This window comes from Podarcis erhardii (genome assembly GCF_964252035.2).
Source record: "Podarcis erhardii genome assembly, chromosome: 12".
In the NCBI taxonomy this organism is placed as follows: domain Eukaryota; kingdom Metazoa; phylum Chordata; class Lepidosauria; order Squamata; family Lacertidae; genus Podarcis; species Podarcis erhardii.
Window position 1 is genome coordinate 51,354,637 of NC_138513.1, and position 27,599 is coordinate 51,382,235.

Here is a 27,599-nt window from a genome sequence, read left to right on the forward strand (position 1 = left end):
TGTTCTGCTTTGCTTTCTCCATAGAGAGTCACCAGGGCTCTCTGAGCTTGCCAGCACTTTTCTGTAGACATGTCTGAGGTTGCAACCTTAAGCATAAATACTATAAAGAAAAACTGAGGATAGTTTTTCTGCAACACCATAATCAATTCCTAAGAGCAAAGGGGGAATGCCTTATTTAAGGGTATTGACTTGTGGTTTTATTCAAGATTGGGAAGAAATTTCCACTTTTATGGTAGAATGTTATTGAGAGTATCACAGTTACCATCAGACGTTTAAGAGATTTGGAAATATATTATTTAATTCAAGCATTCCCTTACCAAATTTTCACAGTAATTAATAATAGATAGCCTTTATCTCATCATACAAAACTTGATCTCGGTTTCAGTATTTTAAATTGAACATTGTCGCATTACTAACTGAGGTGCCTGATAGGTGTAAGGGTGAATGTCACAAAGAACACAAGGCCCTTTGCAGTTTGAGGTAAATAAATGACTGAAGATAACATTCTGGGAGGTGCATCATTACGAATTCCTCTCGGCTGAGCACCTGAAGCCCTCCTGGCCAGCCTGGGCTCTTCTGCCATCAGCCTGGCTGGCGTGCCAACCACCTGAAGATTAAGGCCAGCATCACAAGCTCAGAATTCCCCTTCCTGCCGACTGAACAGGTTGAGAGTAGAACTGCTGCTGGCAGGATCCCCACTGGTAGCAGCCAGAATAAAACCCCGAAATGGGCTTTCCAGAGGTGAGGTTGAACCAGCCCAGGATTGGTTGGATCGTTGTGATTGAGTGATTGATTGACTGATTGATTGAATTTATATACCCTCTGGATTCTGCTGCCAAGGTGGCTGCTTCCATCTGCCTCATGGGTGGGCCAGCCATGATAATGATGGGCATATAAAACAATTGTCCATTTGCTTTCTTGTGCAAGATCTTATTAATTTCAGCCTCATGGCATCAGCCATCAAGCTAAGAGATAAGATTTAACCACAATTCACATCACTGACAGTTAGTGGCAGGCGGGAAAGGACAAAAAGTATGTGCCTTTTGATAGCATTAGTTGTGTTCTCCAGTTGGTATTCCAGTAACTCTTCACAACTATCAAAGAGAAAGAAAAGCCGTGTTGAAGGGACAACCATACAATCTGCATCATGCTCACAAGCCACCAGCCATGGACAAAATTAACATTTTCGGGAGAAATTGTATTTTCATTCAGAATTACTCAGGTTGAACATACCTGCAACAAATGAATAAAATACATATAAAATAGCTAAGGTTAGTTAGCAAAGGTCTTGAGTTGTCTAATTACTATCTTTTCCTTTAATTATAGGTTGCCTAGATCTTTTACTTCTATAAATGAACTATAGACGCTATAGCTTATTTATAGAAGTCAAAAGTTTTAGCTAACCTATAATTAAAATAAAAGATAGTATAGAGAGTGCCTCCAGTGTGGTTTGATTAATTAATTCTTCACATGCTGTGATTATTAATGTCGAGGGAAGATGGAATCCAGTTACTTTGATCATGACTTATCTTGAGGAATTTTTCAAGGAGGCTATTTTATGTTTCCCCAATTCTCTCTTACTTTGTTTTTATCTAGAAAATTGAAGAATCTGAAACTATTATTTCCATATTAGAGAATGGATCTTAGAAATACCTATGCTACCAGAACAAAAGCTAAACAACAAAGAGGCGTAGGCAACCACTTAAAAGAAGTATGATGCCAAGAGCGAAAATTTGCATTTTGGCTTCTTCTTCTTTTTACATAAGCCAGCAAATACAAACAATACAATACAATACAATACAATACAATACAATACAATACAATACAATACAATACAATTATATCCTGGTTTCCTACAAGGATCTCTCTAGTCCTAGTCTGACATGCCCGGCTATATATTATTCTGGTGCTCTATGGCTGGCTCTTCAGCTACAAGATTTTATAATATGTTTGTGAAAAACAGAAAAAGATAATTGTAATTATGAAAAATAGCAGGGTTTATGTTCATCTCATGATTGAGTGACTGATGTGATTTCTTACCTGTCCTTCATCATTAGGTCCCAGGGCAGGTTACATTAATTTAAAAATACAATATTAAATCAGTTAAAACAAATTACAGTCAAGAAAATAGGGTGGCTATGTGTGTGTATATATATATATATATATATATATATATATATATATATATGCATCATGGTAAGAAGGTATCTTTCAACATTTCTGCAAACTCGTCCCCTTCATCTATTGCAATATACGGTAGTTCCAGTGACCTGCTTAGTATTGCTCAGGTTTTTGTACATTGTGACTTCATTTTCACATCTTTGCTCCTGCACATGAAATGTTCCGTCGTTTTAGCTATGTCCAAGTGAATTGTTCACATTTTGAGAATTTATGCAAATTTGACTTCCCACATTGTGACACTAGCACTCTTTTCAGACAACCAGCTACACCGTGGACCTGTGCCTGGCAGAGTGGGATTGTGGCATCAAGCCACACCACCCATGTCAGCAGCATGCATGGCGGGGAAGCATGGTCCACGACTTCGCATACAAGGCTAACACATACCATGTATATGCACATTGCAGAAATGCATAAACACAGAGCGAGGTGGAACTTCTTGGTGCCACAGCACTTCCCACTATGCCGTGGACTAGACTAGATTTGTTGCTCTGTGAACTGCTCTGAGACCTCTGGGTATAGGGCGGTATGTAAATTCAATAAATAAAATAAATAATAAAAATACACGTGATGGTGAACATACTAAAATGTTGTATGAAAAAGCTTATAAGCTTAGGAGGGATGACTTGTCCATGCTGCCTGTGAGAACTTAAAGCACGGGCCTGAGAGCAGTCCTGAGTGCCAGGGGAGGCTGCGCAGAGGCTTGGAGCTGCCCAGATGTGGAGTCAAGGTGGGCAGTGACACTCTACCTGCCTCAGACTGGCAAGTAGGCAGGTCACGTAGATCATACCTCAAGGGGCGGGCAGGGGTTCTGTCTTAGTTCCTGCAAAGGATGTTTCAGGTTGCACAACAATGGTCCAAGCATTTCTAGCCCTAACCAATAGGTTTTTCTTGACAACAGGGGCGGGGCTCTTCATGCTTGTGGGTCTAGTTAGGCCTAGCATTGGTCCTAGAGAGGCCTGTGAAGCTCATTCTTCAAAACAATGATGTCAGGTGTGACATCAGATGGGACAGGTAGAGACTTGCCAATGCGCAACTGGGAATCTTAAAGTGTGCCCTCAATTCTTCATTGGCAAGGAAGGCTTGCCATCAGTGTTGTGTTGGTAGAACATGAGACTCTTAATCTCAGGGTTATGGATTTGAGCCCCACCTTAGGCAAAAGATTCCTGCATTGCAGGGGATCTGAGAAGATGACTCTAAGGGTCCCTTGCAAGGCTATGAGTCTAAGGTCAGCTGACAGGCAGTGCCTTGATGCCCACTGTGCTAGCAACGTGCTCATGAGATCAGCAGGGCAGCAGGTCTCTGCAGAAACCAGGGATTCAAGTCACCCCCTGACACCTGATGGGTGGTAACTTCAAGCCCTGCTTGGTTTGAATTTCCCTTTATAGTGTGCCTTGCAAAAAAAGGAGTGTATTTTTAAAGCATGTATTGTTTTCTTTACTTTTTATATCTTTTAAATTACAAATTTAGTTACTCCTAAGAAATGTTTAGCAGGGCAGCAGGAGACTTATATCTCTGCCCTCCATAGATGGTGCTCCTCTCAGCAGAAATGTTGCCTTTTGCCGCAGGCTAAATTCTGCAAGAGACTATAGATGTGTAATCTGTACCCTCCCTACTAAAAAAAGTTGCTGTTTGCTGAAATTCTTTTAACTTTCTTTTTAAATCTTTTAAAATGGAAAATTCAGCTGAGCAGGACCATCTGAGAAGTTTACTTCATATCGTCTTCTCATGAATAGTAGATGATGTGGTAACTTCAGAATGAAGTGGGTGGGTGTCAATAATTGAATATTTCCCCTTATGAAATAGTAAATTAGCATGTAGATTTCACCTGTGCATGACTGTATAAAATGGTACAGTTTAAAAACATACTTTCCATCTGCTGTTTCTGAAAACTAAGGGTGTTTCTAAATTTCTTTGTTGGATTCAGTCACATATTGAGAAATAATAATAATAATAATAATAATTTATATGTCACCTATCTGACTGGGTCGCCCCAGCTACTCTGGGCAGCTTCCAACAAATTAAAACACAGTAAGACATAAAACATTAAAAAATTCAGGTTGCACAATGAAAGTTGATTTAGAGTTCTTAGGCAACAAATCCACTTTCGCACCTCAAATCAGTTGTTGTTGTTTTTTGTTTTTTGCAATAAGGAAAGTGCTGAGAAAATGCACTGGAAAGTGTGGGGAAATGAAAGTTAATGCTCAATAAATAGGTAACATCACCTAATTGCCCCATAAAACAAATCAGGGTGAATGCTCAATAAACAATTTGTCCAGAAGTGACCTAGGTTTTCATTTTCCAAATTCACAAGTGACCATTCCCTTCTAGTCCATAAATGACTCACTCATTGGTGATATATTCATTTCTAGGGAGTGGGGGAATGACCTTCAGGGATGGCTTTCTCCTGCATACTTCCAATTTTATTACTCAACTTTTAATATTTAGATAATCCTCTGTTTTCTTTGCAAGCTAGAAATTGGCTCTGTTCTCTTTTCTGAATGCTCATCTGTCAGAGCTCTGACATCATCTTTTTAACATTTATGTATTTTGGTTCAGTGCTGTGTAGCCTCAGGCTGCTAGTCTACCTGAGCGGCATGAAGCCACGAACGTGGGCTCTGTATCTGGCCAGTCTTTTCCAGAAATAGGTCACCATAATGAAGAGCACCAAGCCCAAACTGAGGGATATGCCTGCAGGTAGGAAAGCAAATGAGATCCCCGGGCTTCTTTCTTGATCGGCATGAGCAGAGCTGGTGTGCAGCTGGCAGCCTGATCTACAGCAAGCCAAGGAAGCCACAATAGTTGGGATAAAACCTATAATAATCTCATGAAAACCCCAAGCCTGCATGTAAATCAGGCAGCATAGTGACGTTATTTTGGGGTGAGTTTTAAGAAAATTAAGAATGGCAACGACAGTGTTTGCTTAGTTCTTCATAGCATTTCTAATATACTGAAGCGCTAAGAAATCTTATTTCTAATTTTGATTTTATTTTTTTAGAGGACCTTATATATAACGTAATGAATCCCGAAACAATTTAAGCATCAATGGTGTTTGGGTGCATTGCATTGTAATCTGTCCTGTTTTGTGGTTTCTGAGGATTTTTTGGCCTGCTAGAGCCTTTTCCACAGATTTGGGGGTGGGTTGTGGAACACCCCCCCTTCCAAATATGGATATGTTCAGAAGACCCCACGCCTGGCTCAGGCTCTGCTCCTTGGATGCTGTATAGGAAGGTGTTTGCAGATTATTGATTTGTATACAGTGGTACCTCTGGTTCTGGTTACGTACTTAATTCGTTCCGGAGGTCCGTTCTTAACCTGAAACTGTTCTTAACCTGAAACACCACTTTAGCTAATGGGGCCTCCTGCTGCTGCCGCACCACCAGAGCACAATTTCTGTTCTCATCCTGAAGCAAAGTTCTTAACCTGAGGTACTATTTCTGGGTTAGCGGAGTGTATAACCTGAAGTGTCTGTAACCTGAAGCGTCTGTAACCTGAGGTACCACTGTAGTTTGGGACACAAACCTTGCAACTGATTCAGTTACATTTGTAAAACACTTTGAGGGTTTGTTTGTATTTTACAATCAAGCGGTGTATAAATTTTATGAAATAAAGAAAAAATGAATAAAAGCAGCTTGCAACAGCATCACGAGGCAGTGCTCCTAGGGATGAACCAATGCTGTGCCTCTGCAGGGGGACTGAACATGGGAATGCTTTAATGTATGATTATGGCAAAATAAAACATGGCTCTCAAATGGCATCACCGTGTGATTGTGATCTAATGGCCACTAGCAGCCCCACAGACTCCTCAAACACTCTTGTTAGGGTTGCAGTAGCTGCTTCAAATGCTATGATTTGCCGGGAAGCAGATTTGAATGTAAGAAATCAGTGCAGATCTGTCCTATGCAGTGGCATCAAAAGGAAATAGCTGATTTGAAAAAGGAAGAGAAAAAAGCTAAAAATGCAAGAAAGTCCACTAATAGTACATTTTTTGTTGTTAAAAATATTCAGGGCAAAATTAGGATGAAAATAAAACTAGTAAAGTACTCATTAACATTTTTTTAAATAAAAACTGCTTTTGAATGTTTCTAGCTTGTGATACAAGCTTTGCAACTGATCAAATTATGTGTGTAAAAGCAGTTTGGAACAGGAGCACCTTCCTTGATCGACTGTGGCATACCCTCCAACATTTTTCCAATGAAAAAAATAGGGACATCCCATTCCATAATGATAATTTTACTATTTATACTCCACACATCTTTACTGACCTGTGGCAGCCACTCTGGGTGGCTTCCAGCATATATAAAAACATAATAAAACATTAAGCATTTAAAAAACTTCCCTATACAGGATTGCCTTCAGATGGCTTGGGGGTCAGTAACTCCATACCCTCCAACATTTATCCAATGAAAATCAGGACATCCTAAGGAAAAGTGGGCCATTGGCTTCTCTAAATCAGGGACATCCCTGGAAAATAGGGACACTTGGAGGGTCTGCTGTTGCACAGGTTTAATCTTAAATGATCTCTGAGTTTATTTTTTTCAATGAAAAAGTCTGTAAGTTTTTTTGTGTATCCCAGATGACTGCACTGTGGAGAAGATGAATGATGGTGTTAATATGTGAGTTTGCATTTGCAGATGGGAGCCCTGCACATTTTCTCTTTGGAATCTTGCTCATTTCTCCCCTCACCCCAGCAACACAGTATGCAGCAACAGCAGCAGACAGAAATGTTTACCCTCTTTAACAGATCTCAAGGGACAGATTCAGCTGTACAGAGGGGACCATTTACCTCTTAAGATATAGATTTACCAAAGCCTTCAAAAATGTAATTTTCAGGAGCCATGTTTGTTTAACCAAGTCACACCATGGAATAAACCACATTAGCATGCTATAAGGACCATTACTGGATGTTGGAAGTGTTATTTCGAAAGGCAACAAGAGCTAACTAGCGCATATCCTGCTGTGGCTTATTGCTATATTTCCACAACTTAAAATGAGGCAGAAATAATGTCCAAAGTACCCTACCAAAGTAAGACACTGACCTGACAAATTTAGCATTCTAATTGCCTTGAAGGAGATCCTTTTACTTTCCTCCAGCTACAAATGCACATCATAAAGCTTTCTGACTTCTTTGTATCAGAAAATTGGCAGTTTGCTTTAAAATATGCAGTTGCTCTTTTTTGTCATTGGGTATTTACTATAAACCAACTTGATGGCATTTTAACCTTTAATTTTTGTTAAAGATTAATTCAGACTAAGGTTACGCGGAACCATTTTAGAAATTTGTTAGCCCGACTGAAATTTGGTTTGTGTCTCTCAGAACAGCCGATTGACTCCTTTCAGGCAGGTTGGGGCAACACAACCCTGTCTGCTGGACTGCTTGCTCTGATTACACAAGTCATTTATTCCGCTGCCAAGGCCAGATTTGGGATTGGGGGGCCCTGGTGAAATACTGCAAATAGGGCCCTTCCTGCCCCAAATAAACTCAGGCAGTAAATTTATTGTGGCATAAGCTTTCATGCACTGCAAATTTATATATACTTGGAGTATGTAGAGATTCACAACTCTCAGTAAAACACATAACAAACATTTTATTGACACTGAAAAAGAAAATACTCTGAGCATGTGCAGCTTCACATTTTGAACCTCCTTAACTGGCTTAACTCGTCCACATAAACAGGTAGCCTTCAAAGTGAAGAAGTGCAGCCTGATGCTAAGAAACCAGGGAAACCTAGGAAGGAGCTGCCAGGCATTTTACATGCCACTGGGCAATCTTTGCCCACTCTGCCAGCACTATAATCGGAGACACCATCTTCTGAAGCAAATTCCAAATTCCAAATTCCTGTTCCCAGTTTTGTGGTTTTTGTTATGTAGTGAAGTTTCACCCTGGGCCAGCAGGGGGATACTGTATATAGTTTTCACTCAGGTCTGTAAATAGTTTTCACTCAGGTCCATGTCAGTTATTTTAGGCGGGAACTCTGGGCTGTTGTTGCTACAATGTTGACAGCCGGCTGCCTATAAAAGCAGGCCGGCTGAGCTGTTTGCAGTCAGTTCTATTCCAGCTTACGAAATAAAGAGCTACTTGGAGAAATCGCTGTGTCGTCTGCTATGTCAACCCACAACTTAACACTGGCGACGAGGATGGGATCGCTGGACATCAGAGCACAGCCAGATGCGGCCAGCCTCTGAACTGAGCTGAATCACTGAGCTGAATCACAGAGCGAAATCACTGAGCGAAATCACTGGACAGAACCAATTCAGAGCTGACTGTTCTGGCTAAGAGCACTGTGTTCCATCCATCGCCCTTCACGCCGGCATCGGAATCATGGCTTCACTTGTGCCTCTACCGCCGTTTGCGCCAGCCTCTGAATCATGGGACTCCTACCTCGCTCGGTTCGACTGCTACCTCCAAGCCAACGAGCTGACAGCAGTATCAAAGGATCGGAAGCAGGGCCTATTCCTCAGCCTCTGTGGGCCTGAGGTGTTTGAGACGGCCCGAGCATTGGTTGCGCCTGAAGCAGTCCAGGCAACACCATGGGACACGATCCAAGAGAAGCTCCGCAACCACTACGCACCAAAGCCGTCCAAGATTGCTGCCCGCCATGCGTTCTACCACCGGAACCAGGCAGAGGGGGAGTCAATCAACAACTACACCACCGTCCTGCGACAGGCTGCAATGCACTGTGAGTTCCGAGACTTAGACGATGCCCTGATGGATCGAATCGTCTGCGGGGTCCGGGACATCCATCTGCAACGGCGTCTCCTCGCCAAGCCAGACCTCACGCTGCAGAAAGCCATTGAGGAGGCTGTGGCCTCAGAAGCTGCTGAACGCTCCGCCCAGGAGATCCGCAAGTCCAGCAGCCCGCGTCTTGCTAGGAAGCCAGTTCCAGTGCATCACGAAGAGGCCAGCAGTGATGAGGCATCCTCCAGTGAAGACGATGACGTGCACCAGACAAAGCGGGAGCGCAGGAAGTTCCAACAGAAGTCCAAGGGCCAACCGGAATGTGCCGGCTGCGGAGGCAACCATTCCCGTGCCAAGTGTCGATTTAGAGACGCCATCTGTAGGAAGTGTTCCAGAAGGGGCCACATCGCTAAGGTCTGCCGATCGGCTCCGTCTGACACCCCCCCTTCATTGACTCGCAAGTCCAAGTCTTCACTCCAGTCTGCCAAGGGAAGTTGTTTCGCTCTCACCAACTGCCGCTGCCCGTCTGGAACCACAATTGGCCAAACCGACTCGCCTACGTGATGCAAGCTGAACGTCACGGTGCTCATTGAAGGAGCTCCATGTGACATGGAGATCGACACCAGGTCTGCCCTGTCCATCGTGTCATGGAGCACCATCAAAAGACTGGTACCCAGAGTGTCCAAAAGGCAACTCGACTCTCATCGCGTACACCTGAGAGACTACCAGGGAAACGACATTCCCGTGGTAGGCGTTGGCCGGTTCCGGATCGCCTTCAAGGATTTTTCGGGCCTGCTCCGGTTGGTGGTGGTCGAAGGTCAGCGGCCAAGCCTCCTAGGGCTAGACTGGTTTGATGCCCTCGGCCTGGAAGTCACCGGCATCAACTGCATCTCTAACGCAGAGACTGAGGGTCTGGTCAAAGACTTTGCCGAGGTTTTTGACGGCACCTTGGGGCAATATACATATCTCCTTTAGCCTTGATCCACAAGTCGCCCCCATCAAGCTAAAGCCACGCCGGGTTCCCTTTGCTCTCAAGGCTAAGGTGGACGAACAACTGGACAAACTGATCGCCCAAGGAGTTTTGGAGCCGGTTGACCACGCCAAGTGGGAAACCCCCATCGTCACGCCTGTCAAGCCAGATGGGTCGGTGAGAATCTGCGCTGACTACAAGTGCACGATCAACAAGGCACTTCAGCAGCACGCTTATCCGGTTCCTGTTGTCCAACACCTGCTGCATTCCCTGGGTGAGGGTAAGGTCTTCGCTAAGCTGGACCTTGCCCAAGCCTATCAACAACTGCCAGTCGATGATGCCACTGCTGAAGCCCAGACGATCGTCACCCACCGGGGGGCATTCCGTTGCCGCCGGTTGCAGTTCGGGGTGAGTGTGGCTCCTGGCATCTTCCAAAGCCTTATGGAGCGTCTCCTGCAAGGGCTTCTGGGCATGGTACCATATTTTGATGACGTCTTGGTGTCTGCAGACTCACACCAGCAGCTGTTCGAGCGCCTCCGTGTCGTGCTGACCAGGTTCCAAGAGGCCGGGCTCAAGGTAAAGAGGGAGAAGTGCCAGATCGCCGTTCCACAGGTAGAGTTCCTGGGCTATCTTATCGATGCCTCCGGCCTTCACCCGACCACATCCAAGATCCACGCTATCCAGCAGGCCCCCACTCCAAAGAACAAGACGGAGTTGCAGGCATTCCTGGGGCTGCTGAACTTTTATAACATGTTCCTGCCCCACAAAGCCACAGTGGCTGAGCCTCTTCACCGACTCCTTAGCACTAAGACGCCTTGGGCCTGGGGTCATCGGGAGACGGCGGCCTTCAACGCGGTCAAGGCTCTCCTTTCATCAGACAGTGTGCTGGTACAGTACAGTGAATCCAGGCTGCTGGTCCTTGCCTGTGACGCCTCACCTTTTGGCATCGGTGCTGTCCTTAGTCACCGTTTTCCAGATGGAAGAGAAGCACCGCTCGCCTACTTTTCCAGGACGCTATCTCCGACGGAACGGAATTACAGCCAGCTCGACAAGGAGGCATTGGCACTTGTGGCTGGAGTGAAGAGGTTCCATGAATACCTCTATGGCAGGACTTTTGACCTCATCACTGACCACAAGCCACTCCTGGGCCTCCTCGCCGGTGATCGTCCAACTCCACCGGTCCTCTCGCCACGCATGCTGCGATGGACTGTTTTCCTGGCTGCCTACCACTACCGGCTCATCCATCGCCCGGGGAAATCGATGGGCCATGCCGACGCCCTCAGCCATTGCCCTCTTCCAGCATTTGTGAAAGACCCGGCTCCAGCTTCATCGCTCCTCCTGATTGAGGATCTTCTGGCAGCGCCTGTATTGGCTGCCACTGTGGCCTCCGCGTCTGCCCAGGATCGCACCATCAGCCGGGTGCTCAACTGGGTGTGGAGGGGGTGGCCACAAGGGCCTTTTGCATCGGAGTTCCAGCCCTTCGCAACCAGACAACATGAACTCTCAGCTCATCGCGGCTGTCTGCTGTGGGGAGACCGCGTCGTGATTCCCCAGGGACTCCGTTAGTGCGTCCTGGAGGCTCTGCACATTGGCCACCCGGGAATTGTCAAAATGAAGGTGTTGGCTCGGTGTTACGTCTGGTGGCCTAATATGGACAATGCCATCACTGCCTGGGTGTCCTCCTGTCAAGCGTGCCAAGAATCGAGGCCTGCACCACCGGCAGCTAAGGGACACACCTGGGAGACGCCAAAGACACCCTGGTCGAGGGTGCACATCGATCTGGCTGGCCCCTTTCACGGCCGGACCTTTATGGTTGTGGTGGACGCCTATTCCAAATGGCTGGAGGTCACCCTGATGCCCTCCACCACTACCGAAGCTGTCATCCGGGTGCTGCGAGGCCTGTTTGCAACGCATGGGTGTCCTGATGTCCTTGTCTCTGACAACGGACCGCAGTTCACGTCAGGCATGTTTGAGCGGTATCTTTTGGGACTGGGCATCCGCCATGCCCTAACGGCACCCTTTCATCCATCCAGCAACGGGCAAGTGGAAAGAATGGTGCGCTCGGCAAAAGAGGCACTGGCGCGCCTGGACCGGGGAGACTGGCATGAGCGGGTCGCCGAATACTTGTTCGTGCAACACATCACCCCTCATGCGGCCACAGGGCGGAGTCCTGCTGAACTGCTTATGGGCCGCCGCCTCAGGTCACCGCTGGACTGGCTACACCCGGACTTTGCCGTGGCTGAACCCCCAGGCTGTGCCAACGCACCACGGTCATTTGTCCCAGGAAACCAGGTCTTTGCCCGGAACTATGTGGGGGACATTCCTTGGGTGCCAGCCACAGTAGTGGGAGTCACTGGACCTCGCTCGTACCAGGTGGCACTCGAAGACGGACGCTTGTGGCGACGGCACATAGACCAGCTTAGGCGCAGGGTTGGGGACTTGGACACTACCGAAGTGCCCCCAACTGCGCTTGCGGCTCCAGAAGAGACACGTACAGATGGCGAGGCCCCACCTACACCTCCCTCGCAAACTGCCAGTGTGGAGCCGAACCAAGCCGCTTCAGAGGGTCTGCCAGACTTACCACAGACTCAGACCACTCCACTTGCGGAGGCTCCACCCACAGCAGCGGATCCAGGGGATTTGGTTCCAACGCCACCTAGGGTCGCACCACAGCCTCAGCAAGAACTGTGTGGCCCTCCGGACTTGGCTACCAGTCCCCGGCGGTCTGGCAGAGTTCCCAAGCGCCCAACTTATTTAAAGGACTATGTTGTTGGACAGGTATCACTGTTGGTCTAAGTATGGGAAATGTAACCAATATGCTTTTGTGCCTAATTGAACCATTACGCGTAGTGCTGTATATAAGGAAACCATTACGATTGTAACTAACACCTTATCTCGGTGGGGAGGGGTGTTATGTAGTGAAGTTTCACCCTGGGCCAGCAGGGGGATACTGTATATAGTTTTCACTCAGGTCTGTAAATAGTTTTCACTCAGGTCCACGTCAGTTATTTTAGGCGGGAACTCTGGGCTGTTGTTGCTACAATGTTGACAGCCGGCTGCCTATAAAAGCAGGCCGGCTGAGCTGTTTGCAGTCAGTTCTATTCCAGCTTACGAAATAAAGAGCTACTTGGAGAAATCGCTGTGTCGTCTGCTATGTCAACCCACAACTTAACAGTTTTCCTGCCTCCTATCTCTGTCCTTGTGTTCCTGCGTCTCCTGTCATTCAGACTGCTTCTGGCTTTGCTTCTGATTTGGGCCTCATTCAGTTCTAGAGAGGCTGATCTAGGGAGGCAGTGATGTCTGACATGAATGCAGGGGTGCCTAGGAGAGAAAGCCATATGACTTGGGAATATTTCTGTCCAAACGCCACTTGACTCAGCGGAAGCTTTTCACTTGGCTTTAGACCAGGCCCCAAAAGAAATCTCTCCTGCTGTTTTGTGTGGCTTGCACTTAAGTGTCAATAAAAGCTTGTGACTAAAAAATATACAGTAAAGCAAAACTTATCAGCTATTGTTCCACCAGAAGCTACACATGATAGAAATTGCTTGTGATGCTTGACACATTTCTTGTGCGTGAGAGAGGGAGGGGGAATTATTGTGGGTAAGACCTTGCCCCATCCATCTTGGATTCCATCTGCTCAATCACTGGGCAACAGACCATGTGCATTTGTGTACCTTCTGCCTGGCTTACTGCTTGAAGCATGTGATCAGACATAGCATTTCATTTCCAGTGTCTAAGATGACTGTGGAAAGCAAAGCACACTCTTGCAAACATTAAAAGTCACACGGGGGAAAGAGGGTGTGGGTGGTTGTGGGTGTGGGTGTGCGCCCACATTCCCCATCCTCATTTGTCAGTGAGGATGGATGTGGTTCTGTACCAGCTTTATTTTAGGGTTGCTTTCCCCCATTTGCCATCTGGGAGGGGAAATGGCCTTTTACTATGCTTTTAGCATTTGCATTTATGGAGCAGATTTTAATATTAAAGGTCACATTATGCTTTCTAATTGCTGAACTCTGCAGCCATCTCTGGCAAGGTTCCACTTGCATAATTGCCATCTATAAATACAAGGCAGCACTTTGACAGAAAACAGATCAGCTGTTTGTTTGGGTTGTTGTTTTTTGCTTTTGCACATTTTAGCGTAATTGGAAAAGTAGGCAAGTTAAATAAATATGTCACCGTATTCAGTTTGATCCTACGTTCCTCTTCAACACGAGCTGATTCTCTCAAACACTTCACTCCAGACAGAACATCTCCCACAAGTCTTTTATTGTAACTAATGGCTTACTAGGAAGTGCTCACCCTGATATGCCCGTTGGAGGAGGTGCGGCTGCTGCGGCTGCTGTGGCTGCTGCTGTTTTGTACCTTTATTTTAGATCTTCTTGTCATTTATGTGGAAACTGTTTAATTGGGATGTGTATTTTTAAAAGTTTTATTTATTGTTTATAACTACTTTTGCTGTGTCGTAGTCATGAATTTTTTTCATGCTGTGAGCTGTCTTGAGCATGGTTTCAACTGTGGAAAGGCGGCATACAAATGAAATTATGCATGCATAATTCAGATATAGGTCTGAAGGGACTACAGTATCTCCTTCAGCTTACTGAAGAAAGCAGCATTTCCATGCTTCTAAATTTTGTATGTCCTATTTGATTTGACAAGTGATATTGGTGTCACTGGAAATTATTCAGGTTTTAAGTGCCTTGTATCAATTTTATTAACTTTCAGATGATGAGGATTTGAAGAGAGCTGACTTACGCTGAGTCAGAGCCATCCAGTCTGGTACAACTGGGTGGTTCACATGTCCCTGTGGTTTAGAATTAGGCTTACGCACAGGGCTTGCATCATCCCTCCCCCGCTGCAGGAGCTAAGCCGTGGTTTGTGTAGGTAGGCTCAAGTATGACCCATGTCAAAGATTCAGCTCAAAGGGTTTTATATAAACACCAGGAACAAGACTGACAGGCAGAGGCCCACGGCCCAAAATAGAAACACCTTAAGCCATCCCAGGCAGGCAGCACCCCCTCCTGCCCCCTCCTGTGATAGGTCACCTTATGCTGTAAGTAGCAAATCACAGCACTGGCCCTTGGATTTGGCCTGCAAAGGTTGCAGGCGTAACCGTTTGGCTTAGCCCTGCAGCTGAACGTGGGCGTGTGCTTTGTGTCTCCCCCAAAAGTCACAAGAGGTAAGCCAAGAGTAAAGCTTCCTTGCAGCTCATGATTTATTTGGAGGCAAATCACAAGCTGTAAATCCTAGCCGAACCATGGCTCAGTTTCTTGCAGCACAGCGGCAGGAGTTGCACAGGAGCCATGGTTTCAGCCATGGTTTCAGGCCTGTGCGACAGCAGACCACACCTTAGGAGGGGTTGAAGTTGCCCATTGGGGTTTGAAATATACAGTGGTACCTCTGGTTAAGAACTTAATTTGTTCTGGAGGTCCGTTCTTAACCTGAAACTGTTCTTAACCTGAGGTACCACTTTAGCTAATGGGGCTTCCTGCTGCTGCCGTGCGATTTCTGTTCTCATCCTGAAGCAAAGTTCTTAACCTGGGTTAGCGGAGTCTGTAACCTGAAGTGTCTGTAACCCGAGGTATCACTGTACTCGGAGTCGCCAGTGAAATATACTCAGAGTCGCATAGTGATTTCATGCTCTTTATTGCAGCTCATAAAACAGTGAATGAATTTCCCCCTAAACATCAGGCTTTATATACATTATTTACACAAAGAGTCCTATCTGGCCGGCTGATTCTGCTTCCCTCCTGGAGCCTGATTGGGCGGCTCCTGCAGGCTAATCAGTTGTTGCATTCTAGGATCCTTCCGGCCTAATAGGCTGATTAACTTCCTCCTGGGGTCTGATTGGGCTGCTCCTGCAGGCCAATCAGGTTGTTGCACTCTAGGATCCAAGCTTAGTACATAACAGGGTTGCTCTCAAGTTTCTCAGTGTTTGAGTCTTAAGTTTGGTTCGCCATAATTCTGACTTCAAAATTGCTATAAACCTTTTGCTTGAGTAGGACACCACAAATATTCTTTAAATAGATTTCTCTTTAGGTAAAAAAAAAAAGTTGCTATCAACACTGAAACCATATACTGTATATGGGATAAACATTTGAGAATTAAATAAATCACAGAACCATAGAATTTAATGTGGGAGAGGCAGTAAACAGGGAAACGGGCTTTTCCTCAATGCAGTTCTTCTCAAAATATAAGACCTGCATCTGGGGAAATATCTGAAAGTCTCAAATATCAGGCAGCCATGATTACTGTCCTTAACAATTATAGTTTGGGGAAAGGGGATAGATGCTTGTGAGTACGTGTTATCAGGTTCTAGGCTACATCACTAAAATGCGAATATGCTAGGGATGCAGCGTCAAAATGTCAGTTTTCTATGTTGACGGCATTTTCAGCATATTTTGTGCGTGTCCCTCAGCTGGGAATTTGGTTATGAGTTTCTTCCACCTGCAGCGAAAATTATGCCAGTGTCCTCTCCTTTGGAGTTTACAGTTTGACTTTTTCTAAAGCTGTGCTTTCCTGTTCTAGTCCCCCACCCCCACCCCAGATTGGAGGTGTTTATACTTTGCACTTTTTATCTTTGTCTTTTATCTTTATCTTCTTATTTCCTTCTTAAAGAATAGCAGTATAAAATGGGGTGGGGGGTTGGTGCACAGAAATATTAAGCTTTTATCTCTGCTGATGGCACAGAATAGGGAAAGCACATTATTCCACAAAACCTTTTCTTCAAAGAAAGGAAAAGTGGCTGTCACACTGTAGCTACAAGACTGAGCTACGAAGTGGAAAGTTCCTGTTTCTGCCATGAAGACAACTGATGGCGTTCTGCAAGCCTCCCCCACCCCTCCATTCTCCCATTTTATTTCTGCTGGGCTTTTCCTTGTCCCCTTTCCCTTGCAGCCCTAAAAAGGAAGGCAGGGAAGAGATGCAATGAATAGACAGGAACGGACTCTGAAGGGTTTGTCTCACTTCATTTGAGCTTCATCTCAGAAAGTGCTGGGCCAGCACTGTGGCTCACATGGATTACTCGAGAGGAGCTCATGCACTCGCCTTTCTCCAATTAGGCGGTCTGCCTCACAGCAGGGAGGGCTTGACTGACCAAACTGGGCTGCTTAACGGGAGCACTTTTCTGAGGTGGAGGAGGGTGAATTCCTTGCCTAAAATAATACTGACCTGACTTCTTGTTGTGTGCATTAGAAGATAATGTGCATGAAGCTCTTTGAACTTTTGAAAGTGATGCATACAAAGTGGTGTAGTAGTAATATAGTAGAATAATGATAGTTAAATGAACATTTCCACATTTAAAACACCCCATTTACTTGATGGAACGTGGTTTTTTTTTAGCATTTGCTATGTGATTAAGTACCCCCACCCTGAACAATTTCACTAGCTCTATCAAAGGTATTTTGGATTCTCCCAAACCTCTCAAGACTTCCTTCTTATGTTACCTCCTGCAACAGGCCCCCTGCAGTGCTCCATAAAAGCAGAAGATTTGTGCCATATGGGAGGCATCCATGAAGCATAGCTCAATGGCAGAGTGCATGCTTAGCATTCATAAAGTAGCCCTGGTATCTTCACTTAAAAGGATCAGGCAGCCAATGATGTGAAGTTCCTCTGTCTGAAAGGCTGGAGAGTCACAGCCACTCAGAGTTGATAGTACTAGGCTAGCCTGTTTATGTTTCTATACAGTGGTACCTCGGGTTACATACGCTTCAGGTTACAGACTCCGCTAACCCAGAAATAGTGCTTCAGGTTAAGAACTTTGCTTCAGGATGAGAACAGAAATCATGCTCTGGCGGCGCAGCAGCAGCAGGAGGCCTCGGCCCAGTATACCTGAAGGAGCGTCTCCTCCCCCACCGTTCTGCCCGGACGCTGAGGTCCAGCGCCGAGGGCCTTCTGGCGGTTCCCTCATTGCGAGAAGCAAAGCTACAGGGAACCAGGCAGAGGGCCTTCTTGGTAGTGGCCCCCGCCCTGTGGAACGCCCTTCCAGCAGATGTCAAAGCGATAAACAACTACCTGACATTCAGGAGACATCTTAAGGCAGCCCTGTTCAGGGAAGTTTTTAACGTGTGATTTTACTGTATTTTTGGTTTCTATGGAAGCCGCCCAGAGTGGCTGGGGAGGCCCAGCCAGATGGGCGGGGTATAAATAATAAATTATTATTATTATTATTATTATTATTATTATTATTATTATTATTATTAGCTAAAGTGGTGCTTCAGGTGAAGAACAGTTTCAGGTTAAGAACGGACCTCCGGAATGAATTAAGTTCTTAACCCGAGGTACCACTGTACTGCCCTTCATTTGAGGATCAGAGAGCAGTTTGCATATAAAAGCACAAAAATACATAACATAAGTACAAAAACAATATCGCCTCACCGTTTAAAATGCCATGGATTGTTTAATCAGTAAAGGTCCTCAGAGAAGAGGAGTGTTTTCACCTAAAGATATGTACTGAAGGCACCAGGCAAGTCTCCCTGGGGAGAACATCTCACAAATGGGGAGCCACCACAGAAAAGGCCCGTTCTCGCTACCTTTTGGACCTCTCATGGAGGAGGCACACAAAGAAGGGCCTCAGGTGATGATTGCAGGGTCTGTGCCGGTTTATGTTTTGGTGGTCCTTGATGTGTTGTGGTCACAAGCTGTTTAAGGCTTAATAGGTCAAAGCCAGCACTCCAAATTGAACCTGGGAATTACTTGGTAGCCAGTTCAGCTTCCTAGTCTTACCAGACCACCTTCTTGCTCGGCTTCATCCAGCACTACTAGATCTGGAGTGGTGTGGAAAGAGCACACACAGAAAAGTTTTTCCTGAGGAGGAACACCTCCAAATTAGGTTGGAATTTAACTTATGTTTAGATTTTGGTGAATAATATTGTGGCACTTTTACTGGTTCTTTTGTTGCCTCTAGAAGGTGTATGGCTGCCTGGCCGATTCCCTTCTGAAGCTAGAAGCAAAAACACTGATATGATGCTTAATTTAGTTCAGCATGAAATGTTAATTAGAATTATAACAAGCTATTTGTCCAGCTTTTTTGAAAAAGATTTGGGTAATGTGGGTAGCATTGATAGTGTTTTTCAAGTCATCAGGTGGAAAATGTACCTTTTGAGAATGTTTTTTAAAAAGATTCAAATTATTTTATGAAGACTGAAGAGAAATAGTGTGCTTGAGAAAATTCACCCTTGTAAGCAGTGTTGAGTCACTCCTAATTAGAATCATTATGAAGGAGAGAGAATTAGAGCCATATATTCCGGTGAGACTATTTATGTTAGTCTTTCAGGATTTGGGTTCTAACATCTAAGGGCTGGTTCACGCAAGACCTTTTTTTAAAAAATGACACATAATTAATTGTGTTCTAGAGGGAAGGATTAATTCGTGTATTTACAGCCCATTCCACTTTCACATGTGTTCACTCCTAAGTTAGTTCTGTTGTTGTTGTTGTTGTTGTTGTTGTTGTTGTTGTTGTTGTTGTTGTTGTTGTTAATACCCCACCCATCTGGGTTTTTGTACTGCTATCATTGGTACCAGTTGTACTGAGCGAACTCTTCTCTGCTGAGGCCTCCGGTGGAGACTGATGTTGGAGCTTGGTATGTATATATTGCAGCAGAGTGCAGAAATAAGTAATCAGATAAAACTGGTTGAAAGAATAAATAAGCTTAAAGTTTACTAATCATGGCAACCGAAGCCATTGCATTTGCTTATCATGGAATCACAGTATTAACATAAGGAAGGTCTAATACTAACAGACCTGGAGAAGAAGCAGGAAGGAAGTAAAAGCCAGAGAAACAACAACCTACAGGTAGATGCTCAAGGAAACAGGTACAGATGCTTATTGCCCCTCCCCGCAGTTCAGCAGATATTGCCGCTTTATCCCCAGCAGCTGTCAGAAAGGGAATCTCTCTCTCATAGTTCAGTTCATGCATCCTATATTCCCGCAGTAGGTATTTAAACCCAGCAGTCAGACATAAGTGGCGTGGAACTTGCTTAACAACAGACTGGCCATGCTAGGTTGACTAGTGAAGTTGTGGCAGCATTAGGATTCTCCTAACTGGTTGTTCTGACAGTGCAGCCAGGGTAACCACAGCCATAAGAAGTAGCAAGATGGGATTATATAATGCCACATAATTCAGATATGGGGAGTCATGTGAACAGACTGGGACAGAAGGACTTGGCTCTGCAGTGAATTAAAGGACTTCCAACAACTTTGGTGCAAACCTAAATGCCTTGTGATCTCTAGTCAGCTACTGAGAATATAGGGGAAAACAGGGCTGTTGTTTCCATACGCTGTTCCTCAAAGGCTTATCAGGTTCTTCAGTAAGAAGGCCACGTCAGACTTCCCTGAAGGACAGCTTGCCCTGACTGTGCCTTTAATAAGCACAGAGACGGTTGGGTCAGGTGGTTTGATGTTGCTTTCTCAGTTCATATGTGTCACGCTGAGACCCTGTGGGCTTTGCCCCTTTCCCACATGAGTGTGTATCCCAAAATGTGCCCCAGAATCCTCTGCAATGTGCAGGGTTCCTGTGGGATAAATGCAACAGTTGCTTGATAGATTTCCTGAAGGTAGAGAGGGTGAAAAACACTGATGTGTGGGGATCCCCGTTTGCCCGAGAGAGAATGTTTCTGCTGTTAGATCCATACAAGCCCCTCTATGCACTGTTGCATTTACACAAGCTGAGGTCAGGGTGACTTTCGAGTGGCTAATCCAGCACAGTTCTGGACAGCTGCTTAATAACACATTAACTACTGGAATCCAATTTCCACCAGAAAATGGCTTTTGTGAATGTGGGTTTAAACAAATTCCCAGAGTGCTTTGAATTAATTGGTTACACTTGAATTAACTGGCTCCATACAGAGAATTATTGACTTAGCTAGTTATACTGAACTTACTTGAACATATTTGAAGGTCAGTCCATTCATCTGTTGCTCTTTGGATTCATAGTTGGTCTTACCTAATTCCAGTGTCAGTTCTCCGTTTATGATCACACTCAGCTTGTCAAAATAGTCCGTTTTGTTTGGCTTCTTTTATAATGTTTCAGTCTTTGCTATAGCTAATATTGGTAGGAGTAATTGAACATGTATATATATATATATATATATTATTTTTTTTATTAAAAGTTTTGTTAATACAGTAAAGAGAAAAAAACGGAATAAACAGAGAACAAACAAAAAAGAAACAAACATAAAATTTAGCATCTTATAATAACCATCTTTTCTTCATTTTTGGACTTCCTCACATCTCTCACTCCTACGTTCCAAATTTGTAAAACTTTAGCCAGCAACTTATCACCTTATTTCCATTCTTATTGTACACATTTCCAATATTTTGTCCCTAACTTTGAATATTTTTATCTAGGTCCTAAATACTTAATTTTGACATGATATTTATTCAAAATTTATTTTTCTCATAAAATTCACTCATTCTCATAATCTTTTCAACTAACTTTATGGTGTAATTGAACATGTAATGGAAGCTTTTGACTACTTTCCTGGGTTTTTCAGCAGCCCTGCAAAAGTAAACTGTTCTAAATTGATCAGATGATCTAGTCAATGATTCATAGAATCATTGAGTCAGAAGGGACAACGAGGGCCATCTAGTCCAACTCCTTGCAACGCAGAAATCTGGGGCTTGGACCCACGACCCTGAGATGAAGAGTCTCCTGCTCTACTCTAGTGCTCTTCATGTGACAGGGACAGTGGGGGTTCAGTTAATGGGAGCGGGGGCCTCCTGTGTCCAGGGAGGCTCCCCAGGCATTTGAGAACCCTGGAAAATGGCAGTAACAGCAAGAGGGGGCTGCTGCTGCTGCTGCTGCTGCTGGGATCTAATCCCCACTGCCTGTAGCAGCAGCAACAACGACATTTATATTATGTATGTCAATACTAGTTTTACTTGTAGTTTGTGGCCTGTGTTCCTGCGATTCAGCCAGCAGCTGCAGATCTACTGTGATACAGTCTTCCTTCACTCCAAAAGGAGAATTCACCATTCATTCATAAATGTTTGATTGATCAATTTGCTTATATTTGTGGGAGGTGGGTTATTGTTTTGTTTTTGTTCTTGTTTTTATTATGCACTTTGTGGTTTCAGTCTACATTTTTCCTCTGTGAACTGCCCCAAGATCTTTGGGTAGACTAAAAAAAATATGACAAAAATCAACAATTTGGTGAACACAGAATAAATTCAATATTACCAAAACGAACCCCACAAGACTACGCTTAAGTACATAATTATAAAGCAAGACAAAAGTAAGCCGACAATAAAGTTTCTGGCCCTGTTCTTGCTGCACTCCAAGGAGCCTGGCTTAAACCCAGCTCAGAGGGGAGAGGTAGGTGGCCTGCAGCTGGCTCTCCTCCCCACCTCTCCTCCAGAGGAGGCTGACAGCAGGTCAGGGCAGGCAAGGGTGGCAAGTCCCAGCCTCCTGGAAGTACCAGCTGCTGGTGCAGATCTTACTGCACTTTCATACATCATGTCAAAGTCCCTTGTGCCCCACATAAGTGCTTATTATGTTAAGATTGGGAACAACCCTGAGCTAGCTGGATCATGGGTCAGTTTTAGCTGTTTTGGTATTTTGGTTAAATGGAAATACCCTATTGTTGTTTAGTCATTTAGTCGTGTCTGACTCTTTGCGACCCCATGGACCAAATACTAGATATCATAAAATAAGAGGAGAATTCCCTGTATGCTTAGATCTAAGTTTTGAGGCAAATACTCTTTGGTGAGAGAGACCCAGCAGAGATTTAAAATTATATAAAATGCAGCAAAGAGTGGAAATATAGGCTGTTAGACCTTTAAAACATCCCATTCTAAGTTGCTTCCAACACCCCCCATTTCCCTTAGCATAGAAAGAGACCACATGTTTGGTAATTTAAATATGGTTTACGGTGCTGGAGGAGACTCTTGAGAGTCCCATGGACTGCAAGAAGATCAAACCTATCCATTCTTAAGGACATCAGCCCTGAGTGCTCACTGGAAGGACAGATCGTGAAGCTGAGGCTCCAATACTTTGGCCACCTCATGAGAAGAGAAGACTCCCTGGAAAAGACCCTGATGTTGGGAAAGATGGAGGGCACAAGGAGAAGGGGACGACAGAGGATGAGATGGTTGGATGGTGTTCTTGAAGCTACCAGCATGAGTTTGATCAAACTGCGGGAGGCAGTGGAAGACAGAAGTGCCTGGCGTGCTCTGGTCCAGGGGGTCACGAAGAGTCGGACACAACTAAATGACAAAACAACAACAACAACAACAACAAATTCTTCAAAGATCAGATTCATGTGCTTTTCCATACAGCAGCAAGAAAATACTTAGTTTTGAAATGGTAAATATTTCTAAATTATTTGTATAGAAACAAAAAGGTGGCCACATAATCTAAGCTTGGATCATCCAGTTTAGACCTCTTTACTGGGAGTGTTCACGTGGTAGAATTTTGCAACTCTTCCACCCAATGTGAGGTGGAACAAAGCCTTTCAGGATAGCTTACTCTATGGTCTTAACCCCTCCATGCATTAATTAGAGTTAAGCATGTTGGTTATATAAGACTGGATTTATCCCCCACCTGCAATGAAGCTGTTAAGTTCTTATCATCAAGTATCTATAACAGCACTTGTTTCTCTCATGCAGTCTGCCCAACTCCTTCCAGTTTGGGACATGTTGACATCTGTCTGTCTCAGGAGACAATGGAGGAGTGTGTATTTGCATGTCAAGTAAAATCATTGGAGGGTTGCAGTGCCTGCTGTGGCTGTAGAAACTGATAAGGGAGAGACATGCACTGTTGCAGCTGGGGCAGAGGAAGGTGCCTGGTTGTGCTTCCGCAGGTGCGCCAGGGCGTTTCTTCTCTCTGCGCTCCCCAAAGCAGTCATTCCTCCTCTGGTTCCTGCTGTGAATACACAACCTGACTGTCTTTCTCCGGCCATGAGCACTAAAACTATCTCCTGGCTCCTGAAATAATGAAAAAAGACCACCTTGAAGCAATCTGTGAGAAAATACCAGTCCACCCACCCTTTCCACTTGTAAATATTTATGCCATCAGTCAATCTGTGAGCCACCCAAAAGAGATAGAAAGGAAGCACTGGATAATAAATGCAGCAGATGCTGTGCTTGTAGAAAGGTCACCAGTTTACAGAATGGTCTAAACAACTCATTGCCAGGATTAAACTGACGGCACATTAAACCTCTGACCTTTTAATCTGTTTTCTCTAGCATCCCTTGCGCACTTGAGTTAAAGGCTGTGCAAGTGCCACTGGCGTGAAAACAGCGCCACTTGATTCATGCTTCGTTTTAATACTGTTTAAAACATTTGTATTGGTGAGCCACTCCTCACATACTATAATCCACTTGCTTGAATTCTTGATGCGGAAAGGAAAACCATTTGTGGTTTCAAAGGATAACCACAAGATTGCAACCTAATGAGAATGGATTAAGTCTGGACCATTTCTAATTTGTAACAAATTCATGACATAAGAACAGATTGATGCTTTGGTTTCATGTTGTTACCCCTCCCACTGCTGCTGCCCCAAATACTGTTTTGGCTGCCAAAAATAGAACACCAGGTTATCATAGTCCCAGGTGGTCAGTACATGATACTCATCAGCTGTAGAGCTGGTAGAAGGAAAGGCAAGAGAATGCAGCAGATACAGTAGAAAATTATAGCAATTACATTGAAAAATATCGACATAATCAATAGCAACATGATCAATTTTCAGCACTCACACTCCACATTTATATAAAATATTTGAGGTGTCTTGCAACCAAGTAAAAATGCACAGTTATAAAAACCAAAAGATTAATGGAGACAAGAAGAAACCTTCTAAAAGGTTAAAAGGCCATCCTTCCACAACAAGATGAGATTTTAGAAGAGCTCCCTGGAATGAAGTGATCTCTGTTGTCTGCCTGCAAGTCAGCAGTGCAGGGGTGAGGGGAGCCTCCCTTGGATGGATCTGTCAGTGCTGGGTTTCTCTCAGTTTCTCCTTTCTCCAACCTAAAATTTGTTCTCCACATTTCCACAGCAATTGGTGGGTCTATGTCACAGTGAAGCTGCAGGGTGGCGAGCAAGCACCAAAAAAGCAACACAGAGCCAAGTGTTGGGTTAAAATAGGTCAGTATTGGTTACAGAAGAGTAGGTCTGGCACTGGCCTGAGGCATGGATCCAATGATCAAGCAGCCCATGTGCTGGGCAACCGTCAGGGCTGGTGCAGATGCAGGTCGGCACTCAAGGTGCAGGGAAACAGCACAGAAGACAGGAAGGCCTCCGAACAGAACTGGCTTCATCTGCCCCGACTCTTCTTGCTCACTGAAGCCGGCTGTCTCTTCAGCAGGCAACCATTCCTCCCCAATGCACCCTCTGACCTGTCCTCACCACCACGCCCCAGGCTCTGAGTCTTCCTCCTCGGGGACTTTCCTAGGGGGTTTCCCTGCTGGTGCCTCCCACCACTCCTCCTCACCCAGCCAGTCCATGACAGCGACATGCTGCCAGTCAACAGATGGGATTGGCTTAGGGTGGAGTCCTCCATGGTGTGAACCACTTCTGGTGGACTCAACCGTGGGGGTGCCGTGGGGGTGCTGTGGGCTGTCAGTCCCCAAGCTGGGCTTTGGGACAGAAAGTGCAGCCCTCCAAGATCCCTTAAGGGGATTCCCTGGTGAGGTGGGGCAGGGGAGGGGCTCCAAAGGATCTCCCGCCATCACAAGTAGTCATGTAAGGTTATGTGGGTGATCTCTTGATGTTCATAATATGCCTTTCTATACTAGACTTGTGTGTAGGTAGTAGAGTTGGAGTTTTTTTATGGCGGACAGTTTCCAGGTCCTCATTGCTGTTTGCTGAAATGTCTTATACAGATCTCTTCCAACTTACTTTGGGGGCTCATTGCCATTTTTAGTTCCCCTCTCCTTCATAATGTGCCTTTGAACTGGTAGTGTTTAGATAAAGACTTTCTAACTCATGTGCTGCACACGGAGAAACAAAGATTTGTTCCCTTCAAAACAATTCAGTTTATTCCACAGAGTAATCTATGGCGACCTGCGGAAACCATTCTCTTTACTGCTGTTTCCTTTGTACATTGTTTCCCCACCTTATTTGCTGCCTCTAAATGTCTTCCCATCCTCCACCCCAGGCATAGCAAACTCGGCCCTCCAGATGTTTTGAGACTACAATTCTCATCATCCCTGACCACTGGTCTTGTTAGCTAAAAATGATGGGAGTTGTAGTCCCAAAACATCTGGAGGGCCAATTTGCCTATGCCTGCTCCACCCCAAAGTTAGCCTGCGCTAGGCAAGGCTAAACACTCTTGTTGGTTATGTGTGTGTGCGAAGTTGTAAAACTTTCTCTCCAGTCAATGATGGGTTGAGTTCTCTTTCAGGCTTTCCTGTTAACTTGATGTTTGCTAGTTTGCTAATATAACATATTTAATATTTGCAAGAACCCCGACCAAACCTAAGAGGAGGCGTGTAGTGGTGATAGGGGATTCCCTACTGAGGGGAACAGAAGCAGTGATCTGTGGGCCTGACAAGATGTCTCGGGAAGTGTGCTGTCTCCCCGGGGCTAAGATCCAAGATGTAACTGAACGACTGCAAGGAATCATAAAACCCACTGACAAATACCCCTTCCTCTTGGTTCATGTGGGAACCAATGACACTGCAAGCAATAGCCTCCAGAAGATCAAAAGACACTATGAGGCTCTGGGCAGGAAATTGAAGCAATTAAATGCACAAATTGTCATCTCATCTGTCCTCCCAGTTGAACGACGTGGCCCAGGGAGAGAGAGAAAAATAGTGGAAGTGAACAGCTGGCTTCGCAAATGGTGTAAACAGGAACGGTTTGGATTCTTAGATCACGGACTGCAGTTTCTTGAAGATGGACTTCTGGCAAGAGATTGGCTGCACCTCACAACGGTTGGGAGGAATGTTTTTGCCAAAAATCTCAGAAACCTCATCAGGAGGGCTTTAAACTGACTAATGTGGGGGAGGAAGACAGTGCTCCTGAAGGTAGGAGTCTATCAATTGATGAAGATGATCATCCAAATGTCATAGACCAAATGGAGCAAACAGCACGCAGACCTAGTGGTGGGAGGAAAAAATCCTTAAATAAGAAACACGGGGGAATGATTAATGGACTTCAATGTCTGTACACTAATGCGCAAAGCATGGGTAATAAACAAGATGAGCTTGAGCTCTTGGTACAGCAAACTAAATATGACATAATAGGCATCACTGAAACCTGGTGGGATAAGTCCCACGACTGGAATGTAATAATGGAGGGTTACAATCTATTTCAGAGAAACAGACCAGACAAGAAAGGAGGAGGAGTGGCGTTATATGTCAGGGATGTGTATACCTGTGAAGAGATCCAAGATTTAGAACCTCAAAGCCAAAGTGAGAGCATTTGGGTCAAAATTAAGGGAGAAAAGAATAACAGGGACCTCATTGTGGGAGTTTACTATAGATCCCCAAGCCAAACGGAGGACATAGATGATGCCTTCCTGGAACAGATGGCCAAGCATGCAAAAGGAAGGGAGATAGTAGTAATGGGGGACTTCAATTACCCGGATATTTGCTGGATGTCAAACTCAGCCAAGAGCATAAGGTCAAACAGATTCCTCACTGGCCTTGCAGACAACTTCATTGTCCAGAAAGTGGGAGAAGCAACAAGAGGAACAGCCATTTTAGATCTGGTCCTAACCAATGTTGATGACCTGGTTAGTGGGGTAGAAGTGGAAGGATCATTAGGCGCGAGTGATCATGCTCTTCTGAAGTTTACTATACAGCGGAAAGGAGCAGCCAAGCATACTAGGACTCAA

The 27,599-nt window shown here is 44.9% G+C and overlaps 2 protein-coding genes across 2 annotated transcripts in view; both read left to right on the top strand.

The window, feature by feature from the left end:
- CNTNAP2 (contactin associated protein 2) overlaps positions 1–27,599 on the top strand; it is a 1,010,375-nt gene that overhangs the window by 447,721 nt on the left and 535,055 nt on the right. The window lies entirely within an intron of this gene.
- Positions 8,183–9,814, top strand: LOC309352974 (uncharacterized protein). Its single transcript, XM_081881800.1, has 2 exons — positions 8,183–9,271; positions 9,484–9,814. Exons 1-2 carry the CDS (start codon positions 8,501–8,503, stop codon positions 9,709–9,711), a joined length of 999 nt encoding a protein of 332 aa, XP_081737926.1. The 5' UTR covers positions 8,183–8,500; the 3' UTR covers positions 9,712–9,814.